The 21,010-nt window shown below is 37.6% G+C and overlaps 1 protein-coding gene across 2 annotated transcripts; it reads left to right on the forward strand.

Annotated features, from left to right (window-relative positions):
• Positions 1-17,516: 17,516 nt before the first annotated feature.
• Positions 17,517-20,648, forward strand: LOC122051505 (probable serine acetyltransferase 1). Of its 2 annotated transcripts, none has more exons than XM_042612678.1 (2): positions 17,517-18,539; positions 20,590-20,648. In XM_042612678.1, the coding sequence occupies exon 1, from the start codon at positions 17,576-17,578 to the stop codon at positions 18,470-18,472; it is 897 nt and encodes a 298-aa protein (XP_042468612.1). In that variant the 5' UTR covers positions 17,517-17,575; the 3' UTR covers positions 18,473-18,539; positions 20,590-20,648. The 2 variants fall into 2 exon arrangements, with proteins under 2 accessions (XP_042468612.1, XP_042468611.1); XM_042612677.1 differs by lacking the exon at positions 20,590-20,648 and adding an exon at positions 19,355-19,443.
• Positions 20,649-21,010: the final 362 nt, after the last annotated feature.

Consider the following 21,010-nt stretch of genomic DNA (forward strand, 5'->3'; position numbering starts at 1 on the left):
CCAATCAATTGGGGAGACTTTGGATTGATCGGTCGATCGATCCAGAGCGCCTCTGTGCTCTCTGGAAATCGCTTGAATTGATTGCCCAATCGATTCAATATTTACTTGCGATTTCCAGCCTCTCAATCGATCGCCCGATCGATTGGGAGGCTTTCTGTGCTCACGCCGATTCTCGCCAATCGATCCACTGATCGATTAGGAGCAAGTTTTGTTGCGGCACTTCACCCAATCGATCAACCGATCAATTGGGCATGAGTAAATCGATCGGTTGATCCAACTTGATTTGCCCTAATCGAGTCCCAAGCCCCTAAAACCCTACATCTGGTCAACCATGACCTATTGAGACATCATGCTGTTGGTTGCTACTCGGAAAACCTAGAGGTTCCACTGTACAAAAATTTTGTACAAAGGTCTGAACCTTTTCCTAGCTATCATGTGTTCTTTTAAATTAAATTTTGGATCGCCTGCGAAACTTAACACATTTGATCCAAAACTTAATCTATTTGTTCTTTTAGGTTTTGACTTGGATCTCCTGCGGAACTTAACACGTTTGATCCAAATCACCTAAGTTATTAATTCCATTAAATATTAATTTCTAAAATTGGTTCCCAGTACTGGCGTGGCGAGGCACATGACCTTCTTGGATATGGGAGCAACCACCACCGACTAGACAAAACCTTTTAAGGAAAGCTAATATTTAATTTCCTAAAATAACTTTAGGTCAACCGAAAAGAACAATCAAATCACAAGGAAAAGAAAAACAAAAGAACACTATATCGAAAACAAATTTGAAACACTAGAATCGTATGTCTCTTGTATTTAGTATTATTTTCAAAAATAACTAGTATGATGCGGAAAGAAAAATTACTAGTTATACCTTTTAGAAAAACCTCTTGATCTTCTACCGTATTCCTCTTCTAACCTCGGACGTTGTGTGGGCAACGATCTTCCGAGATGAGAACCACCTAGGCACCTTCTTCCTTCTTCCTTCAAGTTTCGGCCAAGCACAAGAACTTTCAAAAGATGAAGAATTTTCCACCAACCAAGCTCCAAGGGATGCATGCTTTCTCTCATTCTTCTCCTTCCTTGATCCGGCCACATCCTCCAAGCTCCAAGAGATGATAGATTTCGGCCACCACACCAAGGAAAAGAGGGAGAAAAATAGAATAGAGTCCTTCGCCTTGAAGCCTCCTCTACCTCCTCTTTTATAATCCTTGGTCTTGGCAAATAAGGAAAAATTAATAAAAACTTCCTTAATTCTTTTTCCATTGAAAAGGAAAATTTGTTTACTTAAAAACAATTTTTCTTTTCAATTTGTAATGGCCGGCCACCACATAAATTCTCCAAGCAAATAAAATTTTAAACAAAAATTAAAACTTCCTTATTTGCTTCCGGAAATTTATAAAAATTTGTCCAATAATTTTTATCCCTTCATGATTGGTTTATAAAAAGGAAATTTAATAAATTAAAATTTTTCTTTTAAACATGTGGATAAAAAGAAAGTTATCTCTATAAATTAAAAACTATTTTAATCTACAAATAAGGAAAGATATCAAATCTTTTCTTAATCTTTTGTAGAAACTTATAAAAGAGAATATTTAATTTTAAACTCTCTTTTAAATCATGAACATGGTTAAAAAGGAAAGTTTTCTTAAAATTTAAAATCCTCCTTTAATCAACAAATAAGGAAAGATTTTTAAATTTTAAACTCTCTTTTAAACATGTAGATGATTTACAAATTAGGAAAGTTTTAACCAAAAATTAAAACCATCCTTTTAAACTACAAATAAGGAAAGAGATTAATCTCTTCTCTTAATCTTTTGTAGAAAGCTATAAAAGGAAATTTTTAATTTTTAAACTCTCTTTTAAAATCATGATATCCACATAAGAAATAATTTTAATAAAAATCTTTTTTAATATTCTAGTGGCCGGCCACCTAAGCTTGAGACCCAAGCTTTGGCCGACCACCTACATGGCTCATCCACTTGTTCTTAGCTGACCCTAGCTTGGGTTCCAAGCTAGCTTGGCCGACCCCATTGGATGGGTAAGAAGGTGGGTATGCGGTGGGTATAAATCTCTATATACTAGAGGCTACGATATGGACCGAGAGGAGGAATTGGTTTTGGTCTCCCGATAAAATTAAGCATCCCGTGCTCGCCCCGAACACACAACTTAATTTTATCAATAATAATTCATTCCACTAGAGAACTATTATTGAACTATCGCACCAATCCCAAATTACATTTTGGACTCCTTCTTATCATGAGTGTGTTAGTCTCCCTGTGTTTAAGATAACAAATGTCCACTAATTAAGTAAGTTACTGACAACTCACTTAATTAATATCTAGCTCCAAGAGTAGTACCACTCAACTTCATCGTCATGTCGGACTAAGTCCACCTGCAGGGTTTAACATGACAATCCTTATGAGCTCCTCTTGGGGACATTCTCAACCTAGATTACTAGGACACAGTTTCCTTCTATAATCAACAACACACACTATAAGTGATATCATTTCCCAACTTATCGGGCTTATTGATTCATCGAACTAAATCTCACCCATTGATAAATTAAAGAAATAAATATCAAATATATGTGCTTGTTATTATATTAGGATTAAGAGCACACACTTCCATAATAACTGAGGTCTTTGTTCCTTTATAAAGTCAGTATAAAAGAAACCACCTCTAATGGTCCTACTCAATACACTTTTAGTGTACTAGTGTAATTATATAGTTAAGATAAACTAACACCTAATTACACTACGACCTTCCAATGGTTTGTTCCTTTCCATCATGGTCGTGAGCTACTGTTTATAATTTATAAGGTACTGATAACATGATCTTCTGTGTGTGACACCACACACCATGTTATCTACAATATAAATTAATTGAACAACTACATTTATCACAAATGTAGACATTTGACCAATGTGATTCTTATTTCTAGATAAATGTTTTATACCAAAAGCTAGGCTTTTAGTATACATTCTAACAATCTCCCACTTATACTAAAAGACTAAGCTGCCATACATCTGATTCCCATGCCTTTCAAAAAGCTCTTGTCTTAAGGACCTTAGGTTATCATCTGATGCAATCTAGGCAGCAACAACTTCTCCTCGTTATATAATTTCTTGTATTGGGTAGTACTTGCGCTCTATTGTGTTTACTTGCCTTATAGACTCATGGTTTCTTCAAGTTTGCTACTGCACCATTATTATTACAATAAATTGTAATAATCTTTGGACAAACTAGAAATCATATCTAAGTCTATCTTGAGGTTATTTAAGTCATTCAACTTTTATGGCTACCTCAGAGGCTTGCCATATACTCAGCTTCTATGGTGGAGTCCAGAAAAACACCTATGCTTACCACTCTTCCATAGTTATGACTTTTCCTCCTAAAGTAAACACAAAACCCCGAGGTCGACTTATTATTGTCCCTATCCGATTGGAAGTCAAAATCCATGCAACCTATAAGAACCAAATTAACTGCCTTGTAAGCTAGCATATAATCTCTAGTGCCTCTAAGGTACTTTTAATATATGCTTTACTGCAGTCCAATGTCCTTGTCTAGGGTTACTTTGATATCTGCTAACTATGCCCTTGACAAAATAGATTTCTGATCTCGTGCATAGCATACATTAGGTTGTCTAACTGCAGAAGCATAAAGAACTGCCTACATGTCCTCAATCTCCTTTGATGTCATCGGAGGCATCTCTTTAGATAAAGACACTCCATGCTTAAAAGGTAAGAAACCTTTCTAGGAGTTTTGCATGCTAAAAATGAGCAAGGATTTTTCCGATGTATTAAGCTTGGGATAAGTAATATATATTTTTTTCTTGCGATCCCTTATTACTTTGATCTCAAAAATATATACATTCTCCCAAGTCCTTTATATCGAATTATTTGGACAACCATACCCTTACTTCTGACAACATTTTGATATTGTTTCCAACTACCAAAAATGTTATCTACGTATAGTACAAGAAATACCACCACGTTTCCATCACACCTTTTGTATACACAAGACTTATCCGTTTATTCAATAAATCCATAGGTCTGGATTACTTTGATAAACTGGATGTTCCAAGACCTTGAAGCTTTGCCTCAGTCCATAGACTGATTGAGCTTGCACACAAGATGCTCTTAGCCCTTTACAATGAACCCTTCTGGTTGCTTTATATGGATGCTTTCTTCAAGACTTCCATTAAGGAATGCTGTCTTGACATCCACTTGCCAAATAGATAAAAGAATCCGGATAGACTTAAGCATGGTTACCAGTAAAAAAGTTTCCTTTTTCATCTAGCCTTGCTTTTGAAAGTTTCTACCTTCCTGTCTATCCCTTTTCCTATTATAGACCTTTTTACACCCAAAGGCTTTTACACCATTTGGTGTTTCTACAAGCTTCCAGATTTTATTAGAATACATATATTCTAATTCTGTTATTCATTACTCTTTTCCAAGATGTTGCATCTTTATCTTGGAGTGCTTCGTCATATGTCCGGAGATCAGGTTCATGTCCTCCAGGGATCGAGTCCAAAAACTTTCCCAAAACATGAATCCTTTTAGGTTGCCTAACAACCCTCCCACTACGACAAGGCACTTTCTGCAATTGTGTATCATTTGTGATACGTGTTGTAGTTTCCTTGTGGTATCTCATCTTGTACAGTTGGTACTAGATTAGACATGTCTTTTATTATTTCCTTAAGAACAAATTTTCTTATGGGCACATGGTTTATTACATAGTCCTTTTCTAAAAATCGGTCATTGATGCTAACAATGACCTTCTGATTTTTAAGACTATAAATCTACTTTCATTTCTCTAGGATAACTCACAAACAAGTGAATTCTTGTCCAACTTATCATTGTCTCTCTTCTGCATATGTGCTGGACTACCCGAATCCGAATGCATTAGAAATTTAGCTACGGTTATCAAAGAAACTGTAGCGGTCCGCCTTGCAGCCTAGCAGTAGAAGGTGGGTCGTTACAGTATATCCTTAAAATGATTTTGGTAATATTCTAAATAACTCATCAATCTACTTATTTCCATAAGAGTCCTATACCTTCCTTTTTCTACACCATTCTGTTGGGGTGTACCAGGTGCAGTTAGTTGGGATTGAATCCCTACTTCTGATAAGTGACTCCTAAATTCTCCCAAGAGGTACTTGCCACTACGATCTTACCATAGTGACTTTTACTTTAACATTTCTCCGCATCAGCCTTGTACTCTTTGAACTAATCAAAGTACTTAGTCTTGCGGTACATTAAGTAAATTTATTTGTATCTTGAATAGTTGTCTATAAAATAGACGAAATATTCAATACTACCTCTTGTCTGGATAGTCATAGGATCACACAAATCAGAATGAACCAATTTCAATATATCTTTAACTCTATACCCCTTAGACTTAAAAGCTTCTTGGTTATTTTTCCTTCCAAGTAAGACTCGCAGGTTGGAAAGATTTCCACTACTAATGAACCCAAAAGTTCATCAGCTACCAATGAATCCTACTCAAATTAATATAACCTAGCCTTAGATGCCAAAGATATAATTGGTTCATTTCCGAAGGTTACTTTCTCTTAAAGTTAGAAGATGTGTTACTAATTTCCATTTGTTGCATCATGAGAGTTATTGGATTTATAAATTGCCAACCAACGTACCAGAACAGATAACTTCCCTCTTTTTCTTAATAACAACTTTGTTATTAAAAGAGACAGAATATCAAGTTCTTTGAATAGTTTAGAAACTGAAAACTAGTTCTTTCTAAACTTGGTGCGTAAAGACAATTACTCAAAAATCCATGTTTTATTCTTATCAAAAGATAAACATCTCCCACTGCAACAGCTACCATTTTTACAGTAGTGCCATGTGGACGGTGTTTTAATTTTCATTTAGTTGTCGGGTTTCCTGGAACCCTGCAATGAATTGTGGACATGATTAATGGCATCTATATCTACACTCCAGGTTCTGGTAGATAACACCACTAAACATGTTTCAACTAATGAATTAAATACACCTATATTATTCTTAATTCTAAGAAGACAGTCTACCTTAATGTCCAAGTCCTATTTCCAATCATTACAATTGGGACTACTAAGTCTTTTCTATAGTATGACTACTAGGGGATTGACAAACATTTTAAATCCTAAGAATCACAAAAATATTTAGTCAAGATCAACTCCTTAAAATCCCCATGAATTTTGTATGCCACGATAGTGTGAACGTATACAAAATCGAAGAGGAGATTTTATTCATTAATTTTATTATCTCGTCAACTTTACTTTATGACGAATAAAATTAATAGTTGATCTGTCTTTGATCAAATATTTGGTCAAAACCTTTTGAATTTAAAATAACATTGATTCCTCAAACAATATTATTTAAATTCACCAACACCTCAAACACCGTGAATTTTGCATGTCACGATAGTGTGTGGACATATACAAAATTAAACATTTGTAAGAGGAGGGGTTTACCCATTAATTACCTTGTCAATAAATCTTTATGACAAATAAAATTACCTCAAACACCGTGAATTTTGTATGCCATGATAGTGTGGACGTATATAAAATCAAACATTCGTAAGAGGGGTTTTTAATTTTATTATCTTGTCAACCTATTTATTTGACAAATTAATAGTTGGTTTTCTTCGGTCACACAAATAGTAGCAATGACTCCGATGGGGAGGATACTATTAGACGTGCCTAAGTGTATACCATTACTTGACACTAAGTCCATTAATAAGATTATGCCCTTTCCGATGGGGAAGATCACACGCTCTTAATTAACTTCATATAGTCATCCAAAATGGAAGTTTAATCTAGTGATCTGCAAACAAGCTCATCCGATATGGAGGAAGGCACTCAGAGCCAACGCGCAAACTTGTTACATCACTTATAAACCAATAATGGAGACCGTGGAATTTATTTAAAATAAATCCCTCTCCCACTTAGTTATTTAAAGTGAGGAATTTTGACTATGCTAGTCTACCTAACATGCATACTAACAAGCACACACAACACAGCATAAAAAGCAATAAATAGAAAAACTAATTTTCAACTATTATGGCTTTTATCTATTGCTGTCCTCCATGTGTCGCCAACCCTAGCTGCTGCCATATTTGGCCACCGCCACCGGGTCTAGTTGTCGCATCCATCTTGCTCCTTGTTCCGCTGTGCCTCTGGTCCTCAAAAAGGTTCCACGCCTTGCAAGATTCGATCCGTGACATAAATAGAATTTTACATTTTTCGATCCTATATTCCTCGAAGGAATGTACATGTAAACTAGATCAAAAAATAAAATCCTAATAAAACTAAATACAGCTCCTGCTGTATTTTATAATACAATCATGCACACACAATAAATGCCTTTGACATGTCCAAGGGTCCAATCACACACATAATAACTATAAGCCATAATAGTTGGATCCTGCATCCACAAAGTTAGCACATCCTACTATTATCCTGCCTAAATTATGTATGACATGTGCATAATTAAACTAATACCAAATACACAGAGGCAAAACCCTAGCTCTGATACCAATTGTTGGTTGCTACTCGGAAAACCTAGAGGTTCCACTGTACAAAAATTTTGTACAAAGGTCTGAACCTTTTCCTAGCTACCATGTGTTCTTTTAAATTAAATTTTGGATCGCCTGCGGAACTTAACACATTTGATCCAAAACTTAATCTATTTGTTCTTTTAGGTTTTTGACTTGGATCTCCTGCGGAACTTAACACGTTTGATCCAAATCACTTAAGTTATTAATTCCATTAAATATTAATTTCCAAAATTGGTTCCCAGTACTGACGTGGCGAGGCACATGGCCTTCTTGGATATGGGAGCAACCACCACCGACTAGACAAAACCTTTTAAGGAAAGCTAATATTTAATTTCCTAAAATAACTTTAGGTCAACCGAAAAGAACAATCAAATCACAAGGAAAAGAAAAACAAAAGAACACTATATCGAAAACAAATTCGGAACACTAGAATCATATGCCTCTTGTATTTAGTATTATTTCCAAAAATAACTAGTATGATGCGGAAAGAAAAATTACTAGTTATACCTTTTAGAAAAACCTCTTGATCTTCTACCGTATTCCTCTTCTAACATCGGACGTTGTGTGGGCAACGATCTTCCGAGATGAGAACCACCTAGGAACCTTCTTCCTTCTTCCTTCTTCCTTCAAGTTTCGACCAAGCACAAGAACTTTCAAAAGATGAAGAATTTTCCACCAACCAAGCTCCAAGGGATGCATGCTTTCTCTCCTTCTTCTCCTTCCTTGATCCGGCCACATCCTCCAAACTCCAAGAGATGATAGATTTCGGCCACAACAAGAGGAGAGAAGAGAAAGGGAAGGGTCGGCCACCACACCAAGGAAAAGAGGGAGAAAAATATAATAGAGTCCTTCGCCTTGAAGCCTCCTCTACCCCCTCTTTTATAATCCCTGGTCTTGGAAAATAAGGAAAAATTAATAAAAACTTCCTTAATTCTTTTGCCATTGAAAAGGAAAATTTGTTTAATTAAAAACAATTTTTATTTTCAATTTGTAATGGCCGGCCACCACATAAATTCTCCAAGCAAATAAAATTTTAAATAAAAATTAAAACTTCCTTATTTGCTTCCGGAAATTTATAAAAATTTGTCCAATAATTTTTATCCCTTCATGATTGGTTTATAAAAAGAAATTTAATAAATTAAAATCTTTCTTTTAAACATGTGGATAAAAAGAAAGTTATCTCTATAAATTAAAAACTCTTTTAATCTACAAATAAGGAAAGATATCAAATCTTTTCTTAATTTTTTGTAGAAACTTATAAAAGAGAATATTTAATTTTAAACTCTCTTTTAAATCATGAACATGGTTAAAAAGGAAAGTTTCTTAAAATTTAAAATCCTCCTTTAATCAACAAATAAGGAAAGATTTTCAAATTTTAAACTCTCTTTTAAACATGTAGATGATTTACAAATTAGGAAAGTTTTAACCAAAAATTAAAACCATCCTTTTAAACTACAAATAAGGAAAGAAATTAATCTCTTCTCTTAATCTTTTGTAAAAAGCTATAAAAGGAAATTTTTAATTTTTAAACTCTCTTTTAAAATCATGATATCCACATAAGAAATAATTTTAATAAAAATCCTTTTTAATATTCTAGTGGTCGGCCACCTAAGCTTGGGACCCAAGCTTTGGCCGGCCACCTACATGGCTCATCCACTTGGTCTTAGCTGACCCTAGCTTGGGTTCCAAGCTAGCTTGGTCGGCCCCATTGGATGGGTAAGAAGGTGGGTATGCGGTGGGTATAAATCTCTATATACTAGAGGCTACGATAGGGACCGAGAGGAGGAATTAGTTTTGGTCTCTCGATAAAATTAAGCATCCCGTGCTCGCCCCGAACACACAACTTAATTTTATCAATAATAATTCATTCCACTAGAGAACTATTATTGAACTACCGCACCAATCCCAAATTACATTTTGGGCTCCTTCTTATCATGAGTGTGTTAGTCTCCCTGTGTTTAAGATAACAAATGTCCACTAATTAAGTAAATTACTGACAACTCACTTAATTAATATCTAGCTCCAAGAGTAGTACCACTCAACTTCATCGTCATGTCGGACTAAGTCCACCTGCAGGGTTTAACATGACAATCCTTATGAGCTCCTCTTGGGGACATTCTCAACCTAGATTACTAGGACACAGTTTCCTTCTATAATCAACAACACAAACTATAAGTGATATCATTTTTCAACTTATCAGCCTTATTGATTCATCGAACTAAATCTCACCCATTGATAAATTAAAGAAATAAATATCAAATATATGTGCTTGTTATTATATTAGGATTAAGAGCACACACTTCCATAATAACTGAGGTCTTTGTTCCTTTATAAAGTCAGTATAAAAGAAACGACCTCTAATGGTTATACTCAATACACTCTTAGTATACTAGTGTAATTATATAGTTAAGATAAACTAACACCTAATTACACTACGACCTTCCAATGGTTTGTTCCTTTCCATCATGGTCGTGAGCTACTGTTTATAATTTATAAGGTACTGATAACATGATCTTCTGTGTGTGACACCACACACCATGTTATCTACAATATAAATTAATTGAACAACTACATTTATCACAAATGTAGACATTTGACCAATGTGATTCTTATTTCTAGATAAATGTTTTATACCAAAAGCTAGGCTTTTAGTATACATTCTAACACATGCCTAGCATCCAGTCACCCTTGACCTGCTAGGACTTCCTCACCAAGTGTCCGGTCAATCCCTTTGACCCACTTGGACTTTTCTCCTCATGTCAAGTATCCGATCAACCCTTTGACCTACTTGGACTTCTCAATACCAGATGTCCGGTTAACTTTGACCCACCTGGATTTCCACGTGCCTAGTTTCACTCACCAGGACTTCCCATATGCCTGGCTTCACTCACCAGGACTTTCACCTAGCTTCACTCACTAGCGTTTCCCATCTGCCTGGCTTCACTCACCAGGGCTTTCACCTAGCTTCACTCACTAGGGTTTCCCATCTATCTGGCTTCACTCACCAAGACTTTCACTAAGCTTCACTCACTAGGTCTTTCACCTGCCTTCACTCACCAGGATTTCACAGTCAAGTATCCAGTCAGTCTTGACCTACTTGACTCTTCTTCACATCTAACTGACCAACTTTGACCAAAGGAGAATTTTACCAATAATCTCCCCAAATGAACGATTGCACCTGCAATCTCCATGTATTGTCAAACATCGAAACTCAAACATCAAGACTCAAGTTTGAGCCATCTCAAGCTTAGTCAACCTGGTCAACCTTGACCTAGGGGATATTGCACCAATAGGTTGAATTCTAAGATCTCCTCTTCCTTGGATGACTCCTCTTCCTCTTCACTAGAAGATGTGGACGGTTCCACTTCCTCTTCCCTTAAAGATGTGGATGACACTTCCTCATTTTCGTTCTCCTCTTTGGATGTTGAACACGTGTCAACATATGATTGATCCTTCTCCTCTTAGATCAATGAGCCCTTCTCCTTGTGCTCCTTCACTCCTTGGAGTTTTGTATGATCTTCATGAAATGAAATGATCTTTTTCCAAAGATCACATGCATTCTCGTAATTACCTACACTCAACAACACGTTAGGAGGCAATAAATTAAATAGAATTTTCGTTACCTCCTTATCCACCTTCAATTGCTCCCTTTGCTCTTCAGTCGAATACCGAGGTCGGAGACGCTTCCCCTTCTTGTCCGTTGGAGTCTTAAATGGTTCTTCCAAAGCATCCAATGGTTCCACTCCATTTGGAACCAAATCTCCAACCGCTTTCTCCAATACTCGAAATCATTCTTCTCATATGGAGGTGGAATCCGAATAGTCCATCCAAGAGCTCTTTCAGACTCCATCTTTTTCTAGCGCTTTACTCCCTCGGCGATTAGTCTGTAAAAAAGCGATCCACTCTGATACCGCTTGTTGAGACCTTAACATCCACTAGAGGGGGTGAATTGTTGGTTAGTCCTAGGAAAACGTACCGGTTCCACTGTACAAAAATTTTTTGTACAAGTGTCGAACCTTTCCTTAAATAACCTATTGTGTTCTTTAGAAGTTAAATTAGGAATCGCAGACGGAACTTAACATCATTGATTCCAAATTTAACTTATCTGTTCTTAATGGTTTAGATTTGAATCGCAAGCGGAACTTAACACTATTGATTCAAATCCACCTATGTTATTAATTCCATTAAATATTAATTTCCAAAATTGGCTTCCAGGACTGCATGGTGAGACACATGGCCTTCTTGGATATGGGAGCAACCACCACCGCCTAGACAAAGCCTTTTAAGGAAAGCTAATATTTAATTTCCTTAAATAACTCTAGGTTAACCAAAAAGAACAATCGAATCACAAATTCAAAAAAGAAGAAAACACAAACTCGGAAAACTTATTCGAAAAACTAGATCTAATGCCTCTTATGTTTGGAATTCTTACAAAAAGAAATAACTAGCATGATGTGGAAAATGATTGCTAATTATACCTTCTCTTTGTATGCTAATGACCTCGAAATCTTCTGCCGTATTTCTCGTCTCGCCTTGAACGTCGTGTGGGTGACGATCCTCCAAGATGAACACCACCCAAAAGCTTCCTTCCTCTTCATCTGAAAATCGGCCACCACCACCACCAAGAAGAAGAGAGCAAAAGGGAAAAGAGCGAGGAGAGGGAGGGTCGGCCACTTGAGGAACACCAAGCCAAAGAATAAGAATTGTCTTATGAAGCCTCCTCACCTCTTCTTTTATATTAGTTGCCCAAGGCAAATAAGGAAAGAATTTTTACAAAAATTAAAATCTTCCTCTAATTTTTCCTTTTTCCTTTTTATTTTTCCTTTTCTTTCCTCTTGATTGAATCAATCACCAAATTATTGATTTGGTTTGATCCTATTGGCCGGACCCTTGCTTGGGCACCAAGCAAGGTGGCCGGCCACCCCATCAAGAAAAAGGAAATATATTTTTTAAAATTTTACAAGAAGAAATCCTCTTATAAAATTTACAAGCTCTCTTTCCTAAAGTGGATCTTAAAAAAGGAAAGCTTTTAAAAATTAAAACCATGTTTTAAAATTTAAAACTTCTTTTAAAAAATCTCTTTTTTTAACATGAATAGAAAAATTTAATTTTTAAAACTTCTCTTTCTTTTTCTAAAACCATGAGGATAGTTAAAAAGGAAAGTTTTAAAACTTTTAAAACTCTCTATTAAAACATGTGACCTAATTCAAATAAGGAAAGTTTTAAAAAAAATTTAAATTTTTCTTTTAAAACTTATAGTTTTCTACATAGAGAAGATTTTAAAAATTCAAAATAACCCTCCTTGTTTGAATTATTGTGGTCGACCCCTACTAGCTTGGTCACCAAGCAATAGGGCCGGCCCCTATAGAAGAGGATGTGGCCGGCCATTGCTTGGTCACCAAGAAATGGACCGACCCCCTTCTTGTACACCAAGAAGAGCCTTACATTTGGATAGACTTGAAGCTATAATGAGGCTATGACAAGGACCTAGAGGAGAAATTGGTTTTGAACTTCTGATGATCTTGAGTATCCCGTGCTCGCCCCGAACACACAACTCAAGTTCATCGATAATAACTCATTCCACTGGAGTGTTATTATCGCACTACCGCACCAATCCCAAATTACATTATGGGCTCCTTCTTATCATGAGTGTGTTAGTCTCCCTGTGTTTAAGATAATGAATGTCCACTAATTAAGTAAGTTACTGACAACTCACTCAATTAATATCTAGCTCCAAGAGTAGTACCACTCAACTTCATTGTCATGTCGAACTAAGTCTACCTGCAGGGTTTAACATGGCAATCCTTATGAGCTCCTCTTGGGGACATTCTCAACTTAGATAACTAAGACATAGATTCCTTCTATAATCAGCAATACACACTATAAGTAATATCATTTCCCAACTTATCGGACATATTGATTTATCGATCTAAACCTCACCCTTTGATAAGTCAAAGAAATAAATATTAAATATATGTGCTTGTTATTATATTAGGATTAAGAGCACACACTTTCATAATAACTAAGGTCTAGTTCTTTTACTAAGTCAGTACAAAAAGAACTTACCTAAATTGTCCTATTCAATACACTTAGAGTGTACCAGTGTAATTTATTAATTAAGATAAACTAATACTTAATTACACTACGACTATTCCGATGGTTTGCTCCTTTCCATCTTAGTCGTGAGCAACTATTTATAATTTATAAAGAACCGACAATATGATCTTCTAAGTGTGACGCCACACTCCATGTTATCTACTATATAAATTAATTGAACAATTACATTTAACAAATAAATACAGATATTGACCAATGTGATTCTTTTATTTCAAAAATAAATATTTACAAAAGCTAGGCTTTTAGTATACACTCCAACATGAATAATATCTCACCCAAATTGTTCACTTCCTATAATGTTAGTGCATAGCGGAATACAAAACAAATTAACAAGTAGAAAGCTAAACTAAAACAAGAAGAGTGAAGACAAGCAAACCACAAAGACACACTATTTTACATGGTTCGGAGATAAAGCTCCAACTCCACAACTGTCTGTAAGATGGATGATCCTGATCCATCGGTGGATGATTCCTTGGAAAACCTCGGCTAGCTCAAACCTCATTCTTGGTGGAGAAACCTCACCACAACGTTGATCCAAAACCCTTAGATCACAAGAAGAGTTTGGAGCACTTAGGAGGCTTCTAATAGACTTTAACCAAACCTATTTCATCAATATTGGCCAAGCACCCCGAGCTATCTTAAATAGAGCTCAGGAGGAAATACCTAGTTGTGTTTTCCGCCACCAGTCAACTGGTCCTAAGTGGAATTTGACTGTTATAGGTCAACGGCTCGATACCAGTCAACTGATGAAAACACTAGTCGACTGATCCACATGAGTTGAGCGAACAGAGACATTCTGTTCGCTACCAGTTGACTGATGAAAATACTAGTCGACTGCTACAGTACCGCTACAGTAACTGCTACAGTGCTACTACAGTAAAACCTTGAACCTAAGATTTTACCCTTAGTACAATCTCTCACGGACTTGTCCTTGCCCGCATAACCTAGACCTAGCCTTCTAGCATCCTCCATCAATCTCGCATCCCTCGGAGACTTCATCTATTGCCAAGTCACACTTGTACTTACATTGCAAAGACTACATGCTTGGACTTACACCGCCAAAACTCACCCTTGGACTTTCCTCCTTTGCCAATATCACACTTGGACTCTCCTTGTTGTATCTGTATCATGCACACTCACAATGCATATCAAATACAACAATAAACCTAACTTAAACCTTTGCCCAAAAATTAAAACCTAGGGTACCTAGATTGCTCCAATAATTATGTTTGTCTAATCTGTCTACCAAGTGTGCAGGATATGAACATGATGAGTCTAGAGAATCGAAACACTAGGTTGAAGTCCAGCTAGGTTGATAGATGACACGAAGTTCAGATTAATTGAGATCTGACAGAAGGAAATCCAGTTGGGTTGACAACTGGATGGAGTCCAGATTGGTTGAGATTTGGCAGGAAGTCTTGGTGGGTCAAGGAATCTGACATCAAGGAAGTTTACGATTGGTAAGTGAAGGTAAGAAACTAGAGGAGAGTTCTAGTGAGGACAAATCTCATTTGGGACGTTAGGCGTAGGTCTAATTTAGGTCTATTTTAAAAACCTAAATTGAGACCATAACTAGATCCTAGTCTTGGAGAGACGGGATCTACTTATTACTGCTATCTTATTATTGTACTAACTTTGTTTTATAGGTAAATATGTATTGGACTAATACATTTTACAGAGCAAAAGGAGCACAAAATACCTCGGGTGAATAGTACCCGAGCGCCTTCCATGCAAAGGAAGGTGCCTTGAGCTGAGCGATGGAAGGCGCCTTCAAGAACTTGGAAGGTGCCTTCGGTCAGATAAAATTGGAGTTCGTTGATGATAAGAGGCAAACTTTTCGGGATAAAAGTTAGCGGATGGAAGGCGCCTTCAATGATATGGAAGATGCCTTCAATGATATGGAAGATACCTTCAACGCTCAATAAAAGAGAGCTTCGACCAGTGCTTTTAACACAACTCTTCTGAGAATGTAACTTTGGGTTGTGGGATCATGTGCCAGAGATCTCCTTAAGAAAGCAATCTCTTAGCTTTATCGCTCTAAACGTAGACGATAAATTGGAAGGGATACGACGATGTAGTCCCAAAAATTTACATTGGATACCATATGATGGTCTACCTAAATAATCATTGAGAATAGAAAACTAAACATAGTTTAGGTGTTTACAGGTATCTTAGCAAAATCAAAGTTCTAGAATCATTCTCCCCAATTTCAACTTCTCCCTTGACGACTTGCTTTCCCTTAACCTTCTATGCTCAATGATCTCTCTCTCTCTCTCCCCCCCCCAGCTTATTCATGACTCTAACTAATTTTTTGCCCCCACGGGCTGGATCAGCTGGTTAGGTGCCTGCAGCTTGCCAATGAAGTCGTGGGGTCGAAGGTCGCCAGTTGCACTCGGAGATAAAACCCTGGTTTGCTGCGCCAAAAATTCCTTCGACCCCCAGTCACCTATCCTGCCCAGCATTAACCGTGATTTATTCCCTCTGGAATCTTGTGGGGTCGGGGCCAGGGGGCCGCTAGGGTGGTGGTTCCACCTTTTGCCAATGACTCTAACTAATTTTTAATTATCTGGATAACTAGATTTACGAACTTAATTAGTATTTAATCAACAGTCCCTGTGGATCGATATTTTATTACTTGATGACGAAATCGTATACCTGTGATTTATCACATCACCCTTCATACCCTTCTCCATTATATCAAATCCTCCAAAAAAAAATTATCACCTCTACTCATAGAGGGTCCACCTCTTATTGTCACATTAGCCACCCCCTCACCCTTTGTTTGAGAGGAGGTAAAGGAAGGGGAGGGAAGTGTAAATAAGGGAAAGAGGAATTTTGACTCTTATTTGGGATGGAGTGAGTTACGGAACTTTACACTTGCATACTCGGGAATCAACGCAATTTCTTACACCTCCGATTTGGGGTGTAAGTAAGGGGATGGGGAAGGGGAACTCAAATATATGTTATTCCAATTTTATTCCTAATTCCAGCGCTACTCGTGACTTCCTCCTAGCGGTAGCGCATCGAGGCGGTAGTGGCTTTGGTGGCGTGCAGAAACTGCAACAGTGGTGCCCGTTCCAACGAACTCAACAATAGCGATGAAATTTGCGCGCGGAGAGAATAGTAGGCAGTCACGCAGACAATGAAATATGGGGAGAGAGGGAGAACTGTTATAGGTTGTCGAACCTCGACTGGAGGGCAGTGTGAAGGTGGCATGCTGACGATGGGGAGGCCACGAGAGTTTGTACACGGGTAGGAGAGGAAGAGGAACGAGGATAGGAAAAGTTTAATTATAGATTTTAATTTTTCAAACTTAAAAGTTAAGTTTCAATAACTCCTCATTAAAACAGATATTTTTATAATTTTTTATATTTAACTTCACTTTCCTTTTCTTCTAAATAAGGTAAATAGCATACAACCTTCCTTTTCCCCTCAAATAAAATAATAATATGTAATCTTCCTTTTCTTCCCAATAAGATAATAGCATATAACCTTGATATTCTTTCCCATCATTAGGAACATAAAAATAGTTTACTTTCTTGCTCTAAATAGAGGGGTTGGGAACACGGCCGAGGCTCAATGGACATGCGGCATAAAAGAAATCTTAATTTGGATAGTAAATTAAGAATTTAAAAGGACCCTTAATTTGCACAAAGTGAGAGCAACACATAAATCTTTTGCGAATTTAAATGAAAAATCTTAACTCATATATTCTGGACAAAGCTTTATGAACCATTATTTGATTTTCTATGCTCTATTTTGTTAATTTAATTTAATTTAATTTAATGTTATTTCCTCTACTATTTATTTCCTAATTCTCCCATCACATCCCTAATAAAAGATATTAGTCGGAATAAGTAAACAAATAACGCCGGTATTCTCAGAGGGTGCGATCGGGATGCCGGGGAGGCAGGTGAACCACCACGACGCCGCGCTGATGGTACCGACGCACCATCCGCCGGAGTCGGAATCGGAGTCGGAGGAGTCATGGCTGTGGGCGAAGATTAAGGCGGAGGCGCACCGCGACGCGGAATCGGAGCCGGCCCTAGCGAGCTTCCTGTACGCCACCGTCCTCTCCCACCCCTCCCTCGCCCGGTCCCTCGCCTTCCATCTCGCCAATAAGCTCTGCTCCTCCACTCTTCTTTCCAACCTGCTCTACGATCTCTTCCTCCACTCCTTATCCTCCTCCCCCTCCCTTATCTCCGCCGTCGTCGCCGACCTTGTCGCCGCCCACCAACGTGACCCCGCCTGCGCCTCCTACTCCCACTGCCTCCTCAACTACAAGGGCTTCCTCGCCGTCCAGGCCCACCGCGTCTCCCACCTCCTCTGGACCCAGAGCCGCCGCCCTCTCGCCCTTGCACTACAGTCCCGGATCGCAGACGTCTTCGCAGTCGACATCCACCCCGCCGCCCGGATCGGTAAAGGCATCCTCCTGGACCACGCCACCGGCGTCGTGGTCGGCGAGACCGCCGTCATCGGCAACAACGTCTCCATCCTCCACCACGTCACGCTCGGCGGCACCGGCAAGGCCGTCGGGGACCGGCACCCCAAGATCGGCGACGGCGTTCTTATCGGCGCTGGCGCCACAATACTCGGGAACATCCGCATCGGCGAGGGGGCCAAAATCGGGGCCGGATCCGTGGTTCTCATCGATGTGCCGCCGAGGACCACCGCCGTGGGAAACCCTGCACGGCTCGTCGGCGGGAAGGGCAAGCCCTCAAGGCACGAAGACCTACCCAGTGAATCAATGGATCACACTTCTTTCATCCAGGAGTGGTCGGACTACATTATCTGATCTCCATGGTTCTGCTCCTTTTCTCTCCCAGTCGTTTGTTATGCTACTTAGCCATAGTGGCAATAAGGTACCAAGGTCCTTTCTTCTTCTTCTTCTTCTTCTTCTTCAGTAGCGCCATGGTTATCTATATGAGTACCTGTTCTTCTAATGGTGCAATTTTTCTGTTGCATCTCTCAATTATGCTTCTCTTATGATGGGATGGTTAATTAGAATCATTAAGGAGTTCTTCTGTTGTATCTTCTTCTCATTCCCTCCTTCATAGATCAATATCTGCCACTCAATACTCAATACTCACCTGTTCTTTGTCAAGTTACAAACTTTTTCTTGTATCTCTCAATTATGCTCTCTTATTCTGGGATGGTTAGCTAGAACCATGAAAGTGATCTTCTCTGAGAATTATGTTAGTGATAATGTATTTGTTATTGCTTTCTTCTTCGGTTGTTGCTACTTCTCCGTGATTGTTTTTTTTAAAGCCTGTTAGTTTCGTTGCTGCATTATCTTGAGCAAATTCATGGGCTTAGATATTGATATGCTCGATATAATTCTCTGAATGGAGCTATGAACTTGGTTTTTTGTTAGTTTAAATTCAGAATGGTGCTGTATATGTTTATTGTTGGTGAAGATATGCATTTGCTAAGAAATAGTTATGATCGAGAAAGTTCCTGTTAAGCACAATTTAAACGGCTTTCCGGCGATCTTGACGATCAAACTGTTAAGGGCATCACAGTGGAGTTTTATGCGTCCCGGTTACCAATTTCATGTGCCGAAATTCTCTGTTTTCTACGTAACGCAAGCATACAATTTCCTATGCGTTGAAAGGAACAGCCCTTTTAAACCCTATCACTCTCTCTATCTCACTCGTTACCTCCCTTCTGTCGCTAGGCTTGCCTTCAGATCTCTCCGCGCCATCGATCGCCTCCACCTAGTCACCTCCCACGGCAAGCTCTCCGCGCACCACTGCTTTCCCCGAGGTTTTCCTCGCTTCTCCTTCTTCTCTGTATCTGCCGTCGTAGTTACTAATTGTGCTTCCCTCTTTCTGGATCTCAGATTTTTCAATGGAAAAGAGACCGGGAGAGTCCAGCTTGATTCACCCGACTGCCATCGTCTACGACAATGTGCTTCTTGGACAGGTTTTCCTCTGATTTTCCTTCTTTCGTTTCCTGACTATTTGGTCAAACAAAAAATGAATTTCTCGTGAAATTTCCAACAAAAGGATGCCTATTTTATGTATTTAGTTTCCCAGAGGAATAGTTGATTTTTTCAAATTTTGCTCCACTGGGTTAAGTTTCAAACAACAAATGTACACTTACGATGTTTTACTAAGGAGTCAATTAGATGGTTGTTAAGAGCCTAGCTTTGATATTATCAGACTACTAACTGTTTCAAACACTAAGAGCTCAAATTTACTTTGTTCTCTGAAATGTTCATCTTGATGAATGGAAGAATTGAGAAATATTGAATGTGTATATACCTTTCCATGTCATGAATTTCATTTAGAGTGCGTTTGGTTTAAGTTATGACACATAACCTTAGGTATATAATTACCAAATAATCACATAACCAAGGTTATAGGGAATAAAACATAACCATTGGTTGTTTGGTTCAATTTAGGTAATCCAGTAAAATCTCGTTTGTTTGGAGGTTTTAGTACATAACCTAATGTGATATTTTACCAAATTATCTTTGATTTAATAATGATAATATTATATTATTAATAGTGATATATATATAATTAAAATTTTGTTTATTATTTTATGTTTTTTTATTTTTAAATAGTTTTAATTAATGTATGCCATTTTTTATTTTTTAAAAAATAGTTTTTATAAAAAATAGTTTATATATATAAAATTAATGTATGTCATATTTTACCATATTACCCTAATGTGGTATTTTTTATTTTTTAAATAGTTTTCTTTATTGGGAGTTGATGATGATAATGTATGTCATTTGTAAACACTTGAAAAATTTGATGAGAGTTTAGATGGAAAAAATCTCAAAGCTTAGATTGTAGACTTAGATAAACATTTGAAATGATATGTTTTAAACACTTTGCTTTAGATATATCTTATTGATTGTGCTTGAAAGTAGTTGATTATCTCATGGTAACAAAATCACAGAGTGGTGCTGTTGTTGGAGCAGATCTATCTGATCTTGTATATTGAATGCACATTTTGACTTGTATACTTCTTGTTAATCATATCCTAGTCGAGGATAAATATATGTGTATCAGTTTGTCAAATCGAAGAAATCATAAATGTGATCTTCAAACAAGACTTCTAATGAACATTCATAATAGCTAGGGGCTGAATGTTTCCTGTATGTCGTTTTCCACTCATCGATCTTCAAAATCCTGTGACAAAACTGTAAGTTGGTTTCTTCTCCTTGTTATCTTCATGTTCTTAAAAGATTTCTTTCTGATCAAGGTTAAATTTTTAGGTTATTGGTGATAACAACCTGATCATGGGCCGTTGTCATATTGCTACAACGGCTGCAAAATTGGTGACCAGAACATTTTTTTAATAACACTACTTGCTGGAC

Source organism: Zingiber officinale, chromosome 3A (assembly GCF_018446385.1).
Source record: "Zingiber officinale cultivar Zhangliang chromosome 3A, Zo_v1.1, whole genome shotgun sequence".
Lineage (NCBI taxonomy): Eukaryota > Viridiplantae > Streptophyta > Magnoliopsida > Zingiberales > Zingiberaceae > Zingiber > Zingiber officinale.